General features: G+C 45.5%; 1 protein-coding gene across 1 annotated transcript in view; it reads right to left on the bottom strand.

Moving 5' to 3' along the window:
- Positions 1-3,419: 3,419 nt before the first annotated feature.
- The window catches only part of LOC147113750 (A-type potassium channel modulatory protein KCNIP1-like), a 42,709-nt gene continuing 28,250 nt past the window's right edge, over positions 3,420-17,878 (bottom strand). Inside the window, exons 2-5 of the mRNA XM_085995062.1 lie at positions 12,736-12,843; positions 11,125-11,229; positions 7,382-7,444; positions 3,420-3,941 (exon numbers count right to left, since the gene is read on the bottom strand). Coding sequence (XP_085851188.1) covers positions 3,894-3,941; positions 7,382-7,444; positions 11,125-11,229; positions 12,736-12,843 — 324 coding nt within the window. The 3' untranslated portion in view covers positions 3,420-3,893. The remainder of the gene's footprint in view (positions 3,942-7,381; positions 7,445-11,124; positions 11,230-12,735; positions 12,844-17,878) is intronic.

Here is a 17,878-nt window from a genome sequence, read left to right as displayed (position 1 = left end):
AGTACATTATGTAATTTGAGACAGCTTAGTCTCTTGTTTCCGGAGTCGCTATCGCTATTCTGGTCTTCGGAGCTACTGTCCGCCATCATTTGTACCTTCCTGTACTTTTCTTTATTGATTTTTTGTTTTCTGTCAGTGGATTTATTTTGTCCAGATTGGCATACCCGTGCAATGTGTCCAATCTTACCACATTGCCTGCATGCTTTGCCCTTGAACCAGCAGTCCCTCTGGTTATGGGTGGATCTGCCGCAGCGATAACATCTTCTGAACTCCTGTGTCATTTTATGGGTGCCGAAGTCCTGTGTCTCTTGTTGTATCTCTGCAGCTCCTTTTGCTGCTGCTTCGTATGATACAGCCATACTGAAAGCTTTGTCCAATGTTAAATCTTTTTCAGAAAGCAGTCTTTTTTGTGTTCCTTCACTTAAGAGACCGCAAACAAATTTGTCTCGAAGATAATCCGATAGTCCTGCTCTGAATTGGCAGTACTTTGATAGCTTTCTTAATTCAGTTAGGTAATCAGCGTTACTTTCATTCTTGTGTTGATTTCTCTTGAAGAACTTGAATCGTTCCGCTATCAGCAGCGGTGTTGGGTTTAAATGCTCCTGCAGGGTATCAACAATTTCTTTAAAAGTCTTGTCCTTTGGTTTGGCTGGAGTGATTAAATTTCGTAACAGCCCGTATGTCTTCGCGCCCATTAAGTTCAGAAGTACTGAAGCTTTTTTTTCATCTGTTATTCCATTTGCAGTGCAATAAACCTCTACTCTTTCCACGTATGTGGTCCAATCTTCTATTTCGCCATCAAAAGCCTCAATATTACCAGATTTAGGCATTTCAGAAAAGATATGGCGCTTCCCGTGCTTTTTTTTTCTCTCTGCAGCAACGATATGGCGCTTCCCGCGCTTTCCCGCCGCTGCTACCGATAACAACGCTGTTTATTCACTGTTGGAGCCTCGTTCCCGACGGAGGTCTAAACGCTGACCTGCTTGCCGCGCCGGTCGTCTCTCGAGTGCACCCTCCCAGTCCGTTATTGCTTGCCTCCGATTTCGCTGCCTGTCTCAGCTGTAGAGCCCACCGCTGGAGCTCCAGCCTGACGCCCAGGAAGGATTAGCGCAGTACCTGTCACCAGCTTGGCCAGCTGGTGAAACCACAGTTTCTCTTACTTCCTTGAGTCTTCTGGACGCTGGAGGAATTGATGTCCTTGAGGTGCTGCCGAATTGCAGGTAAGTCCGTTTCCACTTCGTCGCCAATGTAGTGTCCGTGTGTAGATAAAGACACTGAAGACAGGAGTTGGTTCATAGGTATTTACTAAGCAAGTCTGGGGGGGGGTTTCTAAAGGATATACACAATACACAGGCTTATATAGCCCAAGTGGCAATTACCGGCATTACGCACACCTGGGGCTCTTAAAGGCACATACACCATAATTGCTCTTAAAGGCACATACACCACAGAATGGTTGATGGAACGGGAGCAGGAGAGGGAGAGGAAGCTGGAGTAACGAGTGGGAGAAGGAAATGGAGAGTGCGTGGGAAAGGGAGAGTGAGTGGAAGAGGGAGAAGGAGTGGGAGAGGAAGAGGGAGCTGGTGTGGGAGCGGGAGCAGGGGAGGGAGTGGGACCAGGACCAGGACTAGGAGCAATTATTCCTCCCCACTTTCCTTGAAGGCTCAGCAGTTGATTGGAAAACCTCAGCCCCTCCACAGGGCCGTAATTCCTCCAGTTGTTGAGGGACTGCATCTGGCGATTGGTTCAGTAAGGTTAAACACCTGACTGATCGATTGGAAAATTATCACAAATTTAATTTAACATTTGCTTTTAAAGTAATGTCGGCCAGAAGTAAAATTAGACACTTTTAAAACTGAAACATGATTGTCCAGCTGCCGAACAGCGAGAGCGAATCATCAGCGAGCGTAGGACTAGCACTGGTTCGAGGACAAGTGACCAGAAAGGGGCAATGGGGGCTTGTGATTCTGTTCATGATTGTAAATGGATATAGCTCTCCTCCATGCCTCACTAACAGTCACACGTGGTTATTGCTCACTGGAATACTGGAATCCTACACTCGGTGTTAGCAGCTCATCATTTCAAATTGGATTCCACCTGCCTCAAACACCTCAAAATCCACTGAATTCCTTCAAGCGAGAGCTGGCCTGTTTCTGGCTGGGGCAGAGATCACTTCGGAGAGGAATTTATTCTATTTCCCCCCTTTCCCCCCCCCCCAAATTGGCCTGCTTTTTTATTTGTTTTTTTCCCCTCTCCCAGGAGATCAGATGGTTTTGGGTGGGATGGTGTGTATCTATTGTGATAGACAAGGTGTCACAATCGTGTGGACAGGCTGGATGGACTAAAGGGTCTTTACCTGTCTGTCATTGTTCGTATGTCCGTCTATAAAATGATTACATGTACAGTCCCTTCGTCCAAAGGATCATTTCTCTCGGGTTTGTTATCTCCAATAAAGGTTCCAAGAATTTATTAATTTAACAATACATATACTGGCAACTATTGACATCACAGAACTCATTTGGCTTCTTGTATGTTCAGCTAAATAACACAGCGGTGGGAGTTGGTGTGATTCTGAGCTCATGGGTCTATGGGGCATGTATGCAAACAAAAAATGTCCAATTGCATTTCACACATTGCTCCATATTCTGGTTTGAGAGAGTGGACTTCTAAAAGTGCCCAAGCAACTAATACAGGCCCCAGAAATGGAAAAGTAAAACATTTAAACCATCGCGTCTCAGAGAGTTCAAGATATATTTAATAGGAAGGAGTGGTCCTTGTGGAATGGTGGGCAGTGAGGTCGTGGAGAACGGACTGAAGCCGGGAAGGGAGAGACAATATAAAGGAGAGTGCAGAGAGGGAGAAATGAGGCAAGCAAGGCAGAAAGAAAGAGGAGAGAACGAGAAAAGAATGAGGGGGAAAAAGGAGGAAAGAGAAAAAAACAAGGGAAAAAATGAGGAAAGGGAAAAATGAACGGTAAAAGGAGTGAGAGAAACAAGGGGAAAGGGAAAGAGGGAGCGAAGGGGAAACAATAGAAAGAGAGTGATAAATGAGAGGAACAAGGAAAGAGAAAACAATGAGAAGAAAAGGGATAGAGAGAAATAATGCGAACAGAGAGAAATGAGGAGAAAGAGTAGGAAACAAGGGAAAAACACTGAGAAATGAGTGGAAAGAGAGAAATGAAGGGACTAGGAAGGAGAAAAAAACAAAGGGAAAAGGAGAGAGAAATACTGGAGGAAGAGGGAGAGAGAGAAATAGAATGCAGGGAGGAGCGGCCCTGTGCTTGTGCTCATATCTTTGAAGCAGTGATGGTCAGACTCTAACACACTGTAATGATATCAGCAAATAGTGATGATATTTGTCTGTGTTTGATTACTTATGCCTTACAGCATATTTGTCTGTGTTTTTGATTACTTGTGCCTGACCAGCAGAGGTCATGTGAGAGACAAGCAGTCCAGAGGAGTTTTACTTTCAGTTTCATTCTAGATGCATCACAGCATAGTGTGTTCTGTAAAAAGCTGTAGAAAGTCTTGAACAAGGCTTTAGATTAAACAACATTCTCTTTCAGAAATGAGTCTTTATTGAACCCAAAAAGAAAACAAAACACACACCAGCTGTGAAAGTGCTCTCTGATGATTCGCAGGGTCCCCATTCACCCACCTCGACAATGCAGCATGCTTTACAAAATCAAACATGGCTTTTAAAAGTTCTTTGCAAGTTCATGGGGGTTCTGTTGTAGAAAATTGCTGTGTAGGAATCGCTTTTGGGTTAGATGTAGCCCCAAGCATGAAGCATGCACCAGTGGAGGGGGAGGTCCAGGTGTAGCCCCTGTTTCGAATTGTCCCATTAAAATCACAAGGTCTGGGAGTCCGGCAGCACTTTCGGAATCTGAATGGCTACATGACGTTTTCAAAAAGCTGCAAGGATCTCATGATATTTTCATCCTAAAAGGAAGAGACAGAGTTACAGGTGATTAAGGTTTAAACACAGAGCAGGAAGAGCCCAGGCTCCATTCCTGGCCTGTTCTGAGTTGGCTGACCTCACCCAGTATCGTCCTCTTTGCCACCACTGCTGTCCCGATTGACCTTATGACCCAACAGGTCCTTCTCAATCTTTGGCGCTATTGGTCTCCTCCCACCCATTCCCCCTGCTATTGGCCTCCTTCCATTCATTCACCCTACTATTGGCCTCCTCTCACCCATTCCCCCTACTATTGGCCTCCTCCCACCCATTGCCCCTGCTATTGGTCTCCTCCCACCCATTCCCCCTACTATTGGCCTCCTCCCACCCATTCCCCCTACTATTGGCCTCCTCCCACCCACTGCCCCTGCTATTGGCCTCCTCCCACCCATTGCCCCTGCTATAGGCCTCCTCCCACCCATTGCCCCTGCTATTGGCCTCCTCCCACCCATTGCCCCTACTATTGGCCTCCTTCCACCCATTGCCCCTGCTATTGGTCTCCTCCCACCCATTCCCCCTACTATTGGCCCCCTCCCAACTATTGCCCCAGCTATTGGCCTCCTCTCACCCATTCCCCCTACTATTGGCCTCCTCCCACCTATTGCCCCTGCTATTGGCCTCCTCCCACCCATTGCCCCTGCTATAGGCCTCCTCCCACCCATTGCCCCAGCTATTCGCCTCCTCCCACCCATTGTCCCTGCTATTGGCCTTCTCCCACCCATTGCCCCTGCTATTGGCCTCCCACCTATTGCCCCTGCTATAGGCCTCCTCCCACCCATTGCCCCTGCTATTGGCCTCCTCCCACACATTGCCCCTGCTATAGGCCTCCTCCCACCCATTGCCCCTGCTATTGGCCTCCTCCCACCCATTGCCCCTGCTATTGGCCTCAACCCACCCATTGCCCCAGCTCTCCACCCACCCATTGCCCCTGCTATTGGCCTCCTCCCACCCATTGCCCCAGCTATTGGCCTCCTCCCACCCATTGCCCCTGCTATTGGCCTCCTCCCACCCATTGCCCCTGCTATTGGCCTCCTCCCACCCATTGCCCCTGCTATTGGCCTCCTCCCACCCATTGCCCCTGCTATTGGCCTCCTCGCACCCATTGCCCCTGCTATTGGCCTCAACCCACCCATTGCCCCAGCTCTCCACCCACCCATTGCCCCAGCTCTGTCACCCGTCTGCCCCTATCAGCACGGTTATTATCTGTGGTTAGTGGAGGTTGATGCTTTGACACACATTGAAGGCCTCTGAATGGCTCTGGCAGCTTCCAATGGTTCACTCTTTGCATCTCTGGCCACAGCACCATGCAACCTTGCTTTAGGCAAGTTGTTTTTTATAAAAGTCTAGATTGATGCGTTGCACCTGGAGAAATGGTGCAAATGGCTAATATTATCTATTAACACTGCCTTTCCACATTGAAGTCCTCCATCAGCCCAGCTCCAATCATCTGCAGCTCTGTAAACCTGCTAACCCAATGACCCCATTTAGTCTCCATCTCTGGTGTTTGACAATCGGAGATATATTAAAATCTGATGTTTACACACTCTCCTCTCAATTTCTTTCCCATTATAAATTCCTATGTCCACATTTAGAACGGGAACTGCCTACGTAAATGTGTCACGTTCTAATTACACCCTCCTGTATATAGAGGAGCTGTAGCATTGCCACTGGTAGGGGGTGTAATTACAACAGGACTCGTTAACAGAAATCCAGTACTAAGGACCGAATGTATTGCCATTCATTTCTGCAGATACCCCTGAGAGAACAGTGTAAGTGGCACTTAGGCTGTTTGTTCCAGGATTCTGTGAATCTCCCACCCAATTGCTGCAAACAGTCCAGAATTTCAATCCTTATGACCTTAAAATGGGGACTGAAATACGTCTGTACGTCCCAGTCCAACCATTCCCCTAACCTCGCTTCACCTGAAGGCTACTCCTGGTCTTGACTCCTTCTGTGCAAGGCATATACATATTAAAAACTGTGCATCACTCCTAAAGAAATGGCAGCTCACCCTCAAAATAAGGGTGACTTGGAAGGTGTGCAGGTGGGACTATCCGTCTGAGTTACTCTTTTCTTTTATTCGTTTATGGGATCTGGGCATCGCTGGCAATGCCAGCATTTATTGCCCATCCCTAGTTGCCATTGAGAAGGTGGTGGTGAGCGGCCTTCTTGAACTGCTGCAGTCCGTGTGGGGATGGTACTCCCACAGTGCTGTTAGGTAGGGAGTTCCAGGATTTTGAACCAGCGACAACGAAGGATCGGCGTCATAGCATCATAGAATAGTATAGCACAGAAGAAGGCCATTCAGCTCATCAAGTCTGCCCCGGCTCTTTCAAAGATCAATACAGTTAGTCCCACTCCTCCGCTATTTCCCCATATCCCTGCAATATTTTCTCCTTCTAATATTTATCCAATTCCCTTTTGAAGGCTACTATTGAATCTGTATCCACCACCCTATCAGGTAGTGCATTCCAAATCCTAACCACTCGTTGCGTAAAAAAGTTTTTCCTAATATCGCCTCTGGATCTTTTGCCAATCACCTTAAATCACTGCCCTCTCATTATTGACCCTTCAGCCATGGGAAACAGTTTCTCTTTATTTACTCTATCTAAACCTTCATGATTTTAAACACCTCTATCAAATCTCCTCTTAGCCTTCTCTGCTCCAAGGAGAACTTCTCTAGTCTAGCTACATAACTGGAATCCCTCATCCCTGGAACCATTCTAGTAAATTTCTTCTCGACCCTCTCCAAAGCCTTCATGTCCTTCCTAAAGTGTGGTGCCCAGAGTTGGATGCAATACGCCAGCTGGAGCTGAATTGTGTTTTAGCTGTGGCTCAGTTGTTAGCACACTTGTCTACTGAGTCAGATGGTAGTGGGTTCAAGTCCCACTCCAGAGACTTGAGCATATAAGTCTAGGCTGACAGTGCAGTGCTGAGGGAGTGCTGCACTGTTGGAGGTGCCATCTTTCAGAAGAGATGTTAAAAGTGCGGCCCTGTCTGCTCTCTCATGTGGATGTAAACAATCCCATGGCACTATTTTTGAAGAAGAGCAGATTATTTGGTCATTATCACATTGCTGTTTGTGGGACCTTGCTGTGCGCAAATTGGCTGCCGCATTTCCAACATTACAGCAGTGACTCAACTTCAAAAGTACTTCATTGGCTGTAAAGCACTTTGAGACGTCCGGTGGTCATGAATGGCGCTAAATAAATGCAAGTCTTTCTTTCTTTATATAGGTTTAGCATAACTTCCTGGCTTTTGTACTCTATGCCTCTATTTATAAAGCCCAGGATCATATATGCTTTATTAACTGCTTTGTTAACCTGTCCTGCCACCTTCAAAGATTTGTGCATAAGCACCCTCAGGTTTCCCTGTTCTTGCACCCCCTTTAAAATTGTGACTTACACAGTGACGAGACACTTACCTGCAGGCAGGATTCTATGAACTCATCAATAGTCACCACGCCATCTTTGTTTTTGTCCATTTTCTGTTTAAGGCACAGATTGATATTAAAGGTCGTTAGGAAATACTTTGTTTGGGATCACACAGGCAGTTCTCAGCGCTGGTCTGCTCCATGCATGAAGCAGCCACATTGAGGTTTAAATTTTAAATACTTGATTAAATATCATAAACATAAAAACTGACTGTAAAAGGTTTTATAGATATGTAAAGAGAAAAAGATTGGTGAAGTCAAGCGTAGGTCCCTTGCAGTCAGAATCGGGGGAATTTATAATGGGGAGCAAAGAAATGGCAGACCAACTAAATACATATTTTGGTTCTGTCTTCACAAAGGAGGACACAAATAACCTCTCAGAGATGCCGGGAACATAGGGCCTGATGAAAGGGTGGAACTGAAAGAAATCAGTATTTGTAGGGAAATGGTGTTAGGTAAATTGATGGGACTGAAGGCCGATAAATCCCCAGGGCCTGATAATCTACATCCCAGGGTACGGAAGTGGCCCTAGAAATAGTAGATGCATTGCTGGTCATCTTCCAGAACTCGATAGACTCTGGAACAGTACCCATGGATTGGAGGGTAGCTAATGTTACCCCACTATTTAAAAAAGGTGGCAGAGAAAAAGCGGGGAATTATAGACCAGTAACGGTAGTGGGAGAAATGCTAGAGTCAATTATAAAAGATGTAATAGCAGAGCACTTGGAAAGCAGTGACAGGATCGGACAAAGTCAACATGGATTTACAAAAGGTAAATCATGTTTGACTAATCTACTGGAATTTTTTGAGGATGTAACTGGTAAAATAGATAAGGGAGAACCAGTGGATGTGGTGTATTTGGACTTTCAGAAGGCTTTCGATAAGGTCCCGCATAAGAGATTAGCGTGCAAAATTAAGGCACATGGGATTGGGGGCAAGGTATTGACTTGGATAGAGAACTGGTTGGCGGACAGAAAGAAAAGAGTTGAAATAAACGGGTCATTTTCCGAGTGGCAGGCAGTGACTAGTGGGGTGCCGCAAGGATCGGTCCTAGGACCCCAGCTGTTCACAATATATATTAATGATCTGGACGAGGGAATTGGATGTAATATCTCCAAATTTGCAGACGACACAAAGCTGGGTGGGAGGGTATGCTGTGAGGAGGATGTCATGAAACTCCAGTACGATTTGGGCAGGTTGGGTGATTGGGCAGAAACATGGCAAATGCACTATAATGTGGATAAATGTGAGGTTATCCACTTTGGTGGCAAAAACAGGAAGGCAGATTATTATTTGAATGGCAATAGATTGGGAGAAGGGGAAGTGCAAAGAGACCTGGGTGTTCTTGTGCATCAGTCGCTGAAGGTAAGCATGCAGGTGCAGCCGGCGGTTAAGAAGGCAAATGGTATGTTGGCCTTCGTAGCAAGAGGGTTCGAGTACAAGAACAAGGATGTCTTGCTGCAGTTGTACAGGGCCTTGGTGAGACCGCACCTTGAGTATTGTGTGCAGTTTTGGTCACCTTACCTGAGGAAGGACGTTTTTGCCATGGAGGGAGTGCAGCGAAGATTCACCAGGCTGATACCTGGGATGGCAGGAATGACGTACGAGGAGAGATTGTGTCAATTGGGCTTATACTCACTGGAGTTTAGAAGATTGAGAGGGGATCTCATCGAAACCTATAAAATTCTGTCAGGTCTGGACAGACTAGATGCAGAAAGGATGTTTCTGATGGCCGGGGAGTCCAGAACCAGGGGTCATAGTCTAAGGATAAGGGGTAAGCCATTTAGGACTGAAATGAGGAGGAATTTCTTCACCCAGAGAGTGGTGAACCTGTGGAATTCTCTGCCACAGAGGGCGGTGGAGGCCAGTTCATTAAATATATTCAAGAAAGAGTTGGATATTTTTCTTGAGGCTAAAGGGATCAAGGGATATGGGGAGAAGGCAGGGACAGGGTACTGAATTTGGATGATCAGCCATGATCTCATTGAATGGCGGAGCAGGCTCAAAGGGCCGAATGGCCTACTCCTGCTCCTCTCTTCTATGTTTCGACAAAGCCCATGAAATGGAATGAGAGTGCTTGCCTGCTCTTGTCCAGCTGTCACAGGGATACTGTCGAGACTTGGTGGGTGAGAGTACACACTGACAGGGAAGCCAAGGGCAGCAAGCGCATGAAAACACCACCACCTCCAAGTCACTCAGCATCCCGACCTGGACATATATCACCGTTCATCGTTGCTGGGTCAAAATCCTGGAACTCCTGACCTAACAGCACTGTGGGAGTACCTTCACTACATGTACTGCAGCGGTTCAAGAAGGTGGCTCAGCACCACCTTCTCAAGGGCAACTAGGGATGGCCAATAAATGCTGGCTTTGCCAGCAACGTCCACACCCTGGAGAACAGTTTGAAAGGAACTGAAGTGCCTAAGTAGACGTGCCCACTACTGGTGCAGTTGAGGTACCTGAATCACAGGTAAGATACCTGAACAACAGGTGAGATACCTGAACCACAGGTGAGGTACCTGAATGATAGTTGAGGTATCTGAATCACAGGTAAGACACCTGAACAACAGGTGAGCTATCTGAATGAGAGGTGAGATACTTGAACCACGGGTGAGGTACCGAACCACGGGTGAGGTACTTGAAGCACTGGTGAGGTACCTGAACCACGGGTGAGGTACCTGAACGACAGATGAGGTACTTGAACCACAGTTGAGGTTCCTGAACCATGGGTGAGGTACCTGAATGACAGGTGAGCTACCTGAACCACAGGTGAGGTACTTGAATGACTGGTGAGGTATCTGAACCACAGTTGAGGTACCTGAACTACAGGCCACACAAAGCTTATAAATTGAATGCATGAGGTTTGGATATGAACCTGAGGCAGTTTAATAGGGGCACTGGGTGAAAGGGGCAGATCTTTTTACTCCCTTCCCTCATAATGGGGATTTAGTCCAGCCTCAAAAAGCCTTTTAAGTTTGTCAGTCTGCTATTAGCTAGTGTCAAATTACAGATAGGTTTATATCATGGATCTGCTCTCCTCAGGGAACTGTCCTGAATTTACGAACCCTATCAGGGCCAAGGCATTGAGACTCACCCCATCAGTCTGGCCTGGATCTCACCACCTTCAGGGCTACTTGAAAATCAATCAGCGGGCTCCCTGTTTATAAAGCCACTGTGTAACTGAGCCATTGAGATGAGGGAGGTCTGAGGTTGGAACCTTAGCTTGTGCTCAGGCAGAGCAAGAGGTAAAGTTGCTCCAACTGGCCTCAGCACCACTGAGCTAAGGGAAAGAAAAAACTTGCACCTTTCACGACCTCAGAACATCCTGAAGCGCTTCAGAGCCAATAAAGTACTTCTGAAGTGTAGTCACTGTTGTAATGTACATGGAAAAGTCAGTCAGGGTCCCTGTTCCTGCGTGCAGCCCAGTGACTCATGCTGAGAAGTGATCAGATCCAGTGCCTCCCATGGTAGAAAAGCCAGAACATACTCAGGAAGAATGGCTATTGGTGCAGGGTCTCTAATGGAGCATGTTGCTCCTCTGACCAATTCACCGAGTGACCCACCTCACACCCACTGGGCACAGAATGGCCTGGCCCAGCCCAAAAATATTTCCATCACCCATTGGCATGGACCGAATCCAAACCCAAGGTGAAAGGTCGAACCCTCACCCGCTGCTCCCACTCGGGCCCGTAAAATGACACATTTTGACCATGACCAGCTCTGAAAGCACATACCTGAAAAAAGACATCCACGTGATGCCTGGGAGCGTCGTGCTTGAGTACAGGGTATGTGTACTTCCCCATCATGTCGTAGATGGCCCTCACAATGTCAGTCATCTCCTGCAGGTACAGTAACACAAAGAGTTCACAGCCTTCCCTACACACACATACACAAACACACACACAGGCCCATACACTGCCCCACTCCCCCAACACACACACAGATATTAACAGATTAAGTCAATGGGCAAAACTGTGGCAAATGCATTTCAATGTGAGGTCATCCACTTTGGACTTAAAAAAGGATAGAGCAGAGTACCTTCTAAATGGTGACAAGCTAGAAGTAGTGGAGGTCCAAAAACACCAGGGGTCCATGTACATAGATCATTAAAATGTCATGGATAGTTACAGAAAATAGTCAAAAAGGCTAATGGAATGCTGGCCTTTATATCTAGAGGACTAGAATACAAGAGGGTAGAAGTTATGCTGCAGCTATACAAAGCCCTGGTTAGACTACACCCGGAATACCGTGAGCAGTTCTGGGCACCACACCTTCGGAAGGATATATTGGCCTCGGAGCGAGTGCAAGTGCGGCGTAGATTTAATAGAATGATACCTGGACTCCAAGGGTTAAATTACGCGGAGAGATTACACAAACTGTGTTCCCTGGAATTTAGAAGATTAAGGGGTGATTTGATCGAAGCTTTCAAGATATTAAGAGAAACTGATAGGGGAGATAGAGAGAAACTATTTCTGCTGGTTGGGGAATCTAGGACTAGGGGGCATAGTCTAAAAATTAGAACCAGACCTTTCAGGTGTGAAGTTATGAAACACTTCTACACACAAAGGATGGTAGAAGTTTGGAACTCACTTCCGCAAACAGCAGTTGACGCTAGGTCAATTGTTAATTTTAAATCTGAGATTGATAAATTTCTGTTAAGCAAAGGGATGTGGAGCAAAGGCCAGTTAGTGTTAGGTCACAGATCAGCCATGATCTCATTGAATGGTGGAACAGGCTCAATTGGTGAAACTACACCTGTTTCTATGTTCCTATGTTCCATTGAAGCCCATCCATCTAATGAACTAACTCTCCCATTGAACCTCCCATTGAACATCCTCCCACTAATACACTAACTCTCTCATTGAAGCTCATCCCTCTAGTACAATAACTCTCACACTGAAGCCCATCCCTCTAGTACAATAACTCTCACATTGAAGCCCATCCCTCTAGTACACTAACTCTCCCATTGAAGCCCATCCTTCTGAAACTAACTCTCCCAGTGAAACCCTTCCCTCTAATACACTAACTCTCCCATTGAAGCCCCCTTCCTCTAGTATCCTAACTCTCCCATTGAAGCCCATCCCTCCAGTAAACTAACTCTCCCATTAAAGACCATCCCTCTAGTACCGTACCTCTCCCATTGAAGACCATCCCTCTAGTACCCTTACTCTCCCATTGAAGCCCATCCCTCTAGTACACTAACTCTCTCATTGAAGCCCCGCCCTCTAGTATACTAATTCTCCCATTGTAGTCAATACAAATTACACAGCATCACAACAGCCTCTGACATCACTCCAGAAAGTCAACCACTACTTATTAGTGGTGATTAGCTTAAGGTTTCTTACCTCTTTATTGATATATCCATCCTTATTAATATCATACAGGTTAAATGTCCATCTTAACTTCTCATGAACGGTCCCCCTCAGCAACACTGAAAGAGCCATCACAAAGTCCTGAAATTAAAAGAGCACAGAATGAAACACCTCCCTTGAAATTTGCCCCTGCTCATTTACACTCCGATCAATCAAATTGTGATTTATGTAATAGGTTCATGTGATTGTAAGCAAACAGAAATGGGTTACCCCTCCCCCAGCACACTGTGTTATTGACTGTATCTCTACAGATGTTCATCCAGTTCCCTCAAACTGACACTCAGTAACCCATCCTTCAGCGCCCTGTTACTGACTGTATCTCTATTGATGTTAATCCAGCTCACTCACACTGTCACTCAGTAACTTCTCTACCCAGCGCCCTGTGTCACTGAATGTATCTTTAGCTGATGTTAATCCAGCTCCCTCACTCTGTCAATCAGTAACCCCCCTCCCGCAGCGCCGTGTCACTGACTGTATCTGTACTGATGTTAAGAGTGATCCCTCACACTATCACTAAGTAACTCCTCACCCCAGCACCCTGTTACTGAATGTAACTCTACTGATGTTAATCCAGCTTCCTCACACTGTCACTCAGTAACTCCTCATCCCAGCACCCTGTGTCACTGAATGTATCTGTACTGATGTTAATCCAGCTCCCTCACATTGTCACTCAGTATCCCCTCCCCCAGCAGCCTGAGTTACTGCCTGTATCCCTACTGATGTTAATCCAGCTCCCTCACACTGTCACTCAGTAACCCCTCCCCCAGCATCCTGTGTTACTGACTGTATCTCTACTAATGTTAATCCAGCTACCTCACACTGCCACTCAGTAACCACTCTCCCCAGCACCCTGTGTTAATGACTGTATCTCTACGGATGTTAATCCAGCTCCCTCACACAGTCACTCAGTAAACCCTATCACCCAGTGCCCTGTGTTACTGTCTGTATCTCTACTAATGTTAATCCAGCTCTCTCACACTGTCACTCAGTAACCCCTCTCTCCCAGCGCCCAGTTTCACTGACTGTATCTCTACCGATGTTAATCCAGCCCCCTCACACTGTCACTCAGTAACCCCTCCCCCAGCACCCGTTGTTACTCACTGTACCTCTACTGATGTTAATCTAGCTTCCCCACACTATCACTCAGTAACCCGACTCCCCCAGCGCCTTGTGTCACTGACTGCATCTCTACTGATGTTAATCCAGTTCCCTTACAATGTCACTCAGTAACCCCTCTCACGCAGCACCCTGTTTCACTGACAATATCTGTATTGATGTTTATCCAGCACCCTCACACTGTCACTTGGTAACATGTCTCCCGCAGAGCCCTGTGTTACTGATTGTACCTCTACAGATTTTAATCCAGCTCCCTCACACTGTCACTCAGTAATCCCTCTCCCCATCACCCTGTGTCACTGACTGTATCTGTACTGCAGTAAAAGGGGTAAAAACAGGAATAAATTGTCAGAAAACATATTTGAAAGTTCTTTATCTGAATGCACGCAGCATTCATAACAAAATAGACGAGTTGACGCTACAAATAACTACACATGGTTATGATCTGGTGGCCGTTACGGAAACATGGATGCAAGATGATCATGACTGGGAACTAAACATACAAGGGTATTTGACAATTAGGAAGGACAGACAGGAAGGAAAGGGAGGTGGGGTTGCTATGTTAATCAAGGATGGAATCACTGCAATAGTCAGAAATGATATTGGGTCAAAGGATCAGGCTAGTGAAACAGTTTGGGTGGAGATAAGGAATAATAAGGGGAAAAGTCACTAGTGGGCGTAGTCTATAGGCCTCCTAACAGTTGCAACTCTGTTGGTCGGAGTATAAATCAGGAAATAGTTGAGGCTTGTAATAAGGGAACATCTATAATTATGGGGGATTTTAACTATCATATTAATTGGACAAATCAAATTGGGCAGGGCTGCCTTGAGGATGAGTTCATTGAGTGTATTAGGGATGGGTTTCTTGAGCATTATGTAACTGAACCGACCAGGGGGCAGGCAACCTAGATCTGGTCCTGTGTAACGAGACAAGATTAATTAAAAATGTCTTGTAAAGGATCCCCTTGGAATGAGTGACCATAACATGGTTGAATTCCATATTCAATTAGAGGGTGAGAAGGTTGGATCTCAAACAAGCATGCTAAGCTTGAATAAAGGAGACTATGAAGGTATGAGAGCGGAATTGAGTAGAGTGGATTGGGAAAATAGATTAAAGGGTAAGACGATACATGATCAGTGGTGTACATTTAAGGAGTTATTTTACAACTTCCAAAAAATATATATTCCACTGAGAAGAAAAGGGTGTAAAAGAAAAGACAGCCATCCGTGGCTAAGTAAGGAAATTAAGGATAGTATTCGACTAAAAACAAGGGCATATAAGGTAGCCAAATCTAGTGGAGGATAGAGGATTGGGAAAACTTTAAAAGACAGCACAAAATAACAAAAAGATTGATTAAGATAGGGAAGATAGATTATGAAAGTAAATTAGCAAAAAATATAAAAACAGATAGTAAGAGTTTTTATAGTTATATAAAAAGAAAAAGGGTGGCTAAAGTAAATGTTGGTCCCTTAGAGGATGAGACCGGGAAATTAATGGTGGGAAATATGGAGATGGCAAAAACACTGAATGAATATTTTACATCAGTCTTTACAGTAGAAGACACTAAGAATATCCCAACACTGGACAAGCAGGGGGCTAAAGGGGGGGGAGGAGCTAAACACGATCAAAATCACTAAGGAAGTGGTACTCGGTAAAATAATGGGACTCAAGGCGGATAAATCACCTGGACCTGATGGCTTACATCCTAGGGTCTTGAGGGAAGTGGCGGTAGGGATTGTGGATGCATTGGTAATAATTTTCCAAAACTCCCTGGACTCAGCAATGGTCCCGGCAGACTGGAAAACTGCTAATGTAACACCCTTATTTAAAAAGGGCAGTAGACAGAAGGCTGGAAACTATAGATCGGTTAGCCTAACATCTGTGGTAGGTAAAATTTTGGAGTCCATTATTAAAGAGACAGTAACAGGACATTTGGATAATCATAATTTAATAGGACAAAGTCAGCATGGTTTTATGAAGGGGAAGTCATGTTTGACAAATTTGCTGGAGTTCTTTGAGGAAGTAACATATAGGGTGGATAAAGGGGAACCAGTGGACGTAGTGTATTTAGACTTCCAAAAGGCATTTGACAAGGTGCCACACAAAAGATTATTGGTTAAGATAAAAATCACAGGATTGGGGGTAATATTCTGGCATGGATAGAGGATTGGCTATCTAACAGAAGGCAGAGAGTTGGGATAAATGGTTCATTCTCAGACTGGCAATCAGTAACTAGTGGTGTTCCGCAGGGGTCAGTGCTGGGTCCCCAACTCTTTAAAAGCTATATTAATGATTTGGAGGAGGGGACCGAGTGTAACATATCAAAGTTTGCAGATGATACTAAGATGGGGGGGAAAGTAGTGAGTGAGGAGGACATATAAAACCTTCAAGGGGTCATAGACAGGCTAAGTAAGTGGGCAGAGATTTGGCAGATGGAATACAATACTGGAAAGTGTGAGGTTATGCACTTTGGCAGGAAAAATCGTAGAGCAAGTTATTATCTTAATGGCAAGAAACTTGAAGTACTGAAGTACAAAGGGATCTGGGGGTCCTGGTGCACGAAACTCAAAAGGTTAGTATGCAGGTGCAGCAAGTGATTAAGAAGGCCAATGGAATGTTGGCTTTCATTGCTAGAGGGATAGAATATAAAAATAGGGAGGTATTGCTTCAGTTGTACAAGGTATTGGTGAGACCGCACCTGGAATACTGCGTACAGTTTTGGTGTCCATACTTAAGAAAGGACATACTTGCTCTCGAGTCAGTACAAAGAAGGTTCACTCGGTTAATCCTGGGGATGAGGGGATGGACATATGAGGAGAGGTTGAGTAGATTGGGACTCTACTCATTGGAGTTCAGAAGAATGAGAGGCGATCTTATTGAAACATATAAGATTGTGAAGGGGTTGGATCGGGTGGATGCAGGGAAGGTGTTCCCGATGATGGGTGAAACTAGAACTAGGGGGCATAGTCTTAGAATAAGGGGCTGCTCTTTCAAAACTGAGATGAGGAGGAACTACTTCACTCAGAGGGTGGTAGGTCCATGGAATATGCTGCCCCAAAAAACTGTAGAAGCTACATCATTACATAAATTTAAAACAGAAATAGACAGTTTCCTAGAAGTAAAGGGAATTAAGGGTTACGGGTAGCAGGCAGGAATTTGGACATGAGTCTAGGTTCGGATCGGTCATGGCCCTGTGGGTAGCGGAGCGGGCCCAGGGGCCGTGTAGCCTGATCCTGCTCCTATTTCGTGTGTCTAATTCTGTTAGATGCAGGAGATGGTTCTGTGATAGTGGATTGGCAGTTAGGATCAGATCAGCCATGATCTTATTGAATGGCGGAGCAGGCTCGAGGGGCCGATTGGCCTACTCCTGCTCCTATGTCTTATCTTCTTATGTAAATCAAGAAATAGCTGGGGCTTGTAATAAGGGAACAGCTATAATCATGGGGGATTTTAACTTTCATATTGACTGGACTAAACAAATTGGGCATGGCAGCCTTGAGGAAGAGTTCATAGAGTGTATTAGGGATGGGTTCCTTGAGCAGTATGTAACTGAACCAACCAGGGGACAGGCAATCTTAGATCTGGTCTGGTGTAATGAGACAGGATTAATAAATAATGTCCTAGTAAAGGATCCCCTTGGAATGAGTGACCATAATATGGTTGAATTCCAAATTCAGTTTGAGGGTGAGAGAGTTGGATCTCAAACCAGCATACTGAGCTTAAATAAAGGAGACTATGAAGGTATGAGAGTAGAATTGACTGAAGTGGACTGGGAAAACAGATTAAAGTGTAAGACGGTACAAGAGTAGTGGCCTACATTCAAGGAGATATTTCACTTCTTTCAAGAAAAAAATATTCCACTGAGGAAAAAGGGGAGTAAAAGAAAAGACAGCCATCCGTGGCTTAGTAAAATAATAAAGGATAGTATCCGACTGAAAACAAGGGCATATAAAGTAGCCAAATCTCGTGGGAGGATAGAAGATTGGGAAGCATTTAAAA

This window comes from Somniosus microcephalus, chromosome 8 (genome assembly GCF_052327205.1).
Source record: "Somniosus microcephalus isolate GS21.2 chromosome 8, FLI_Smic_1.0, whole genome shotgun sequence".
Lineage (NCBI taxonomy): Eukaryota > Metazoa > Chordata > Chondrichthyes > Squaliformes > Somniosidae > Somniosus > Somniosus microcephalus.
Note: the sequence above shows the minus strand (reverse complement) of the source record. Positions and strands in the feature narration are given on the sequence as shown.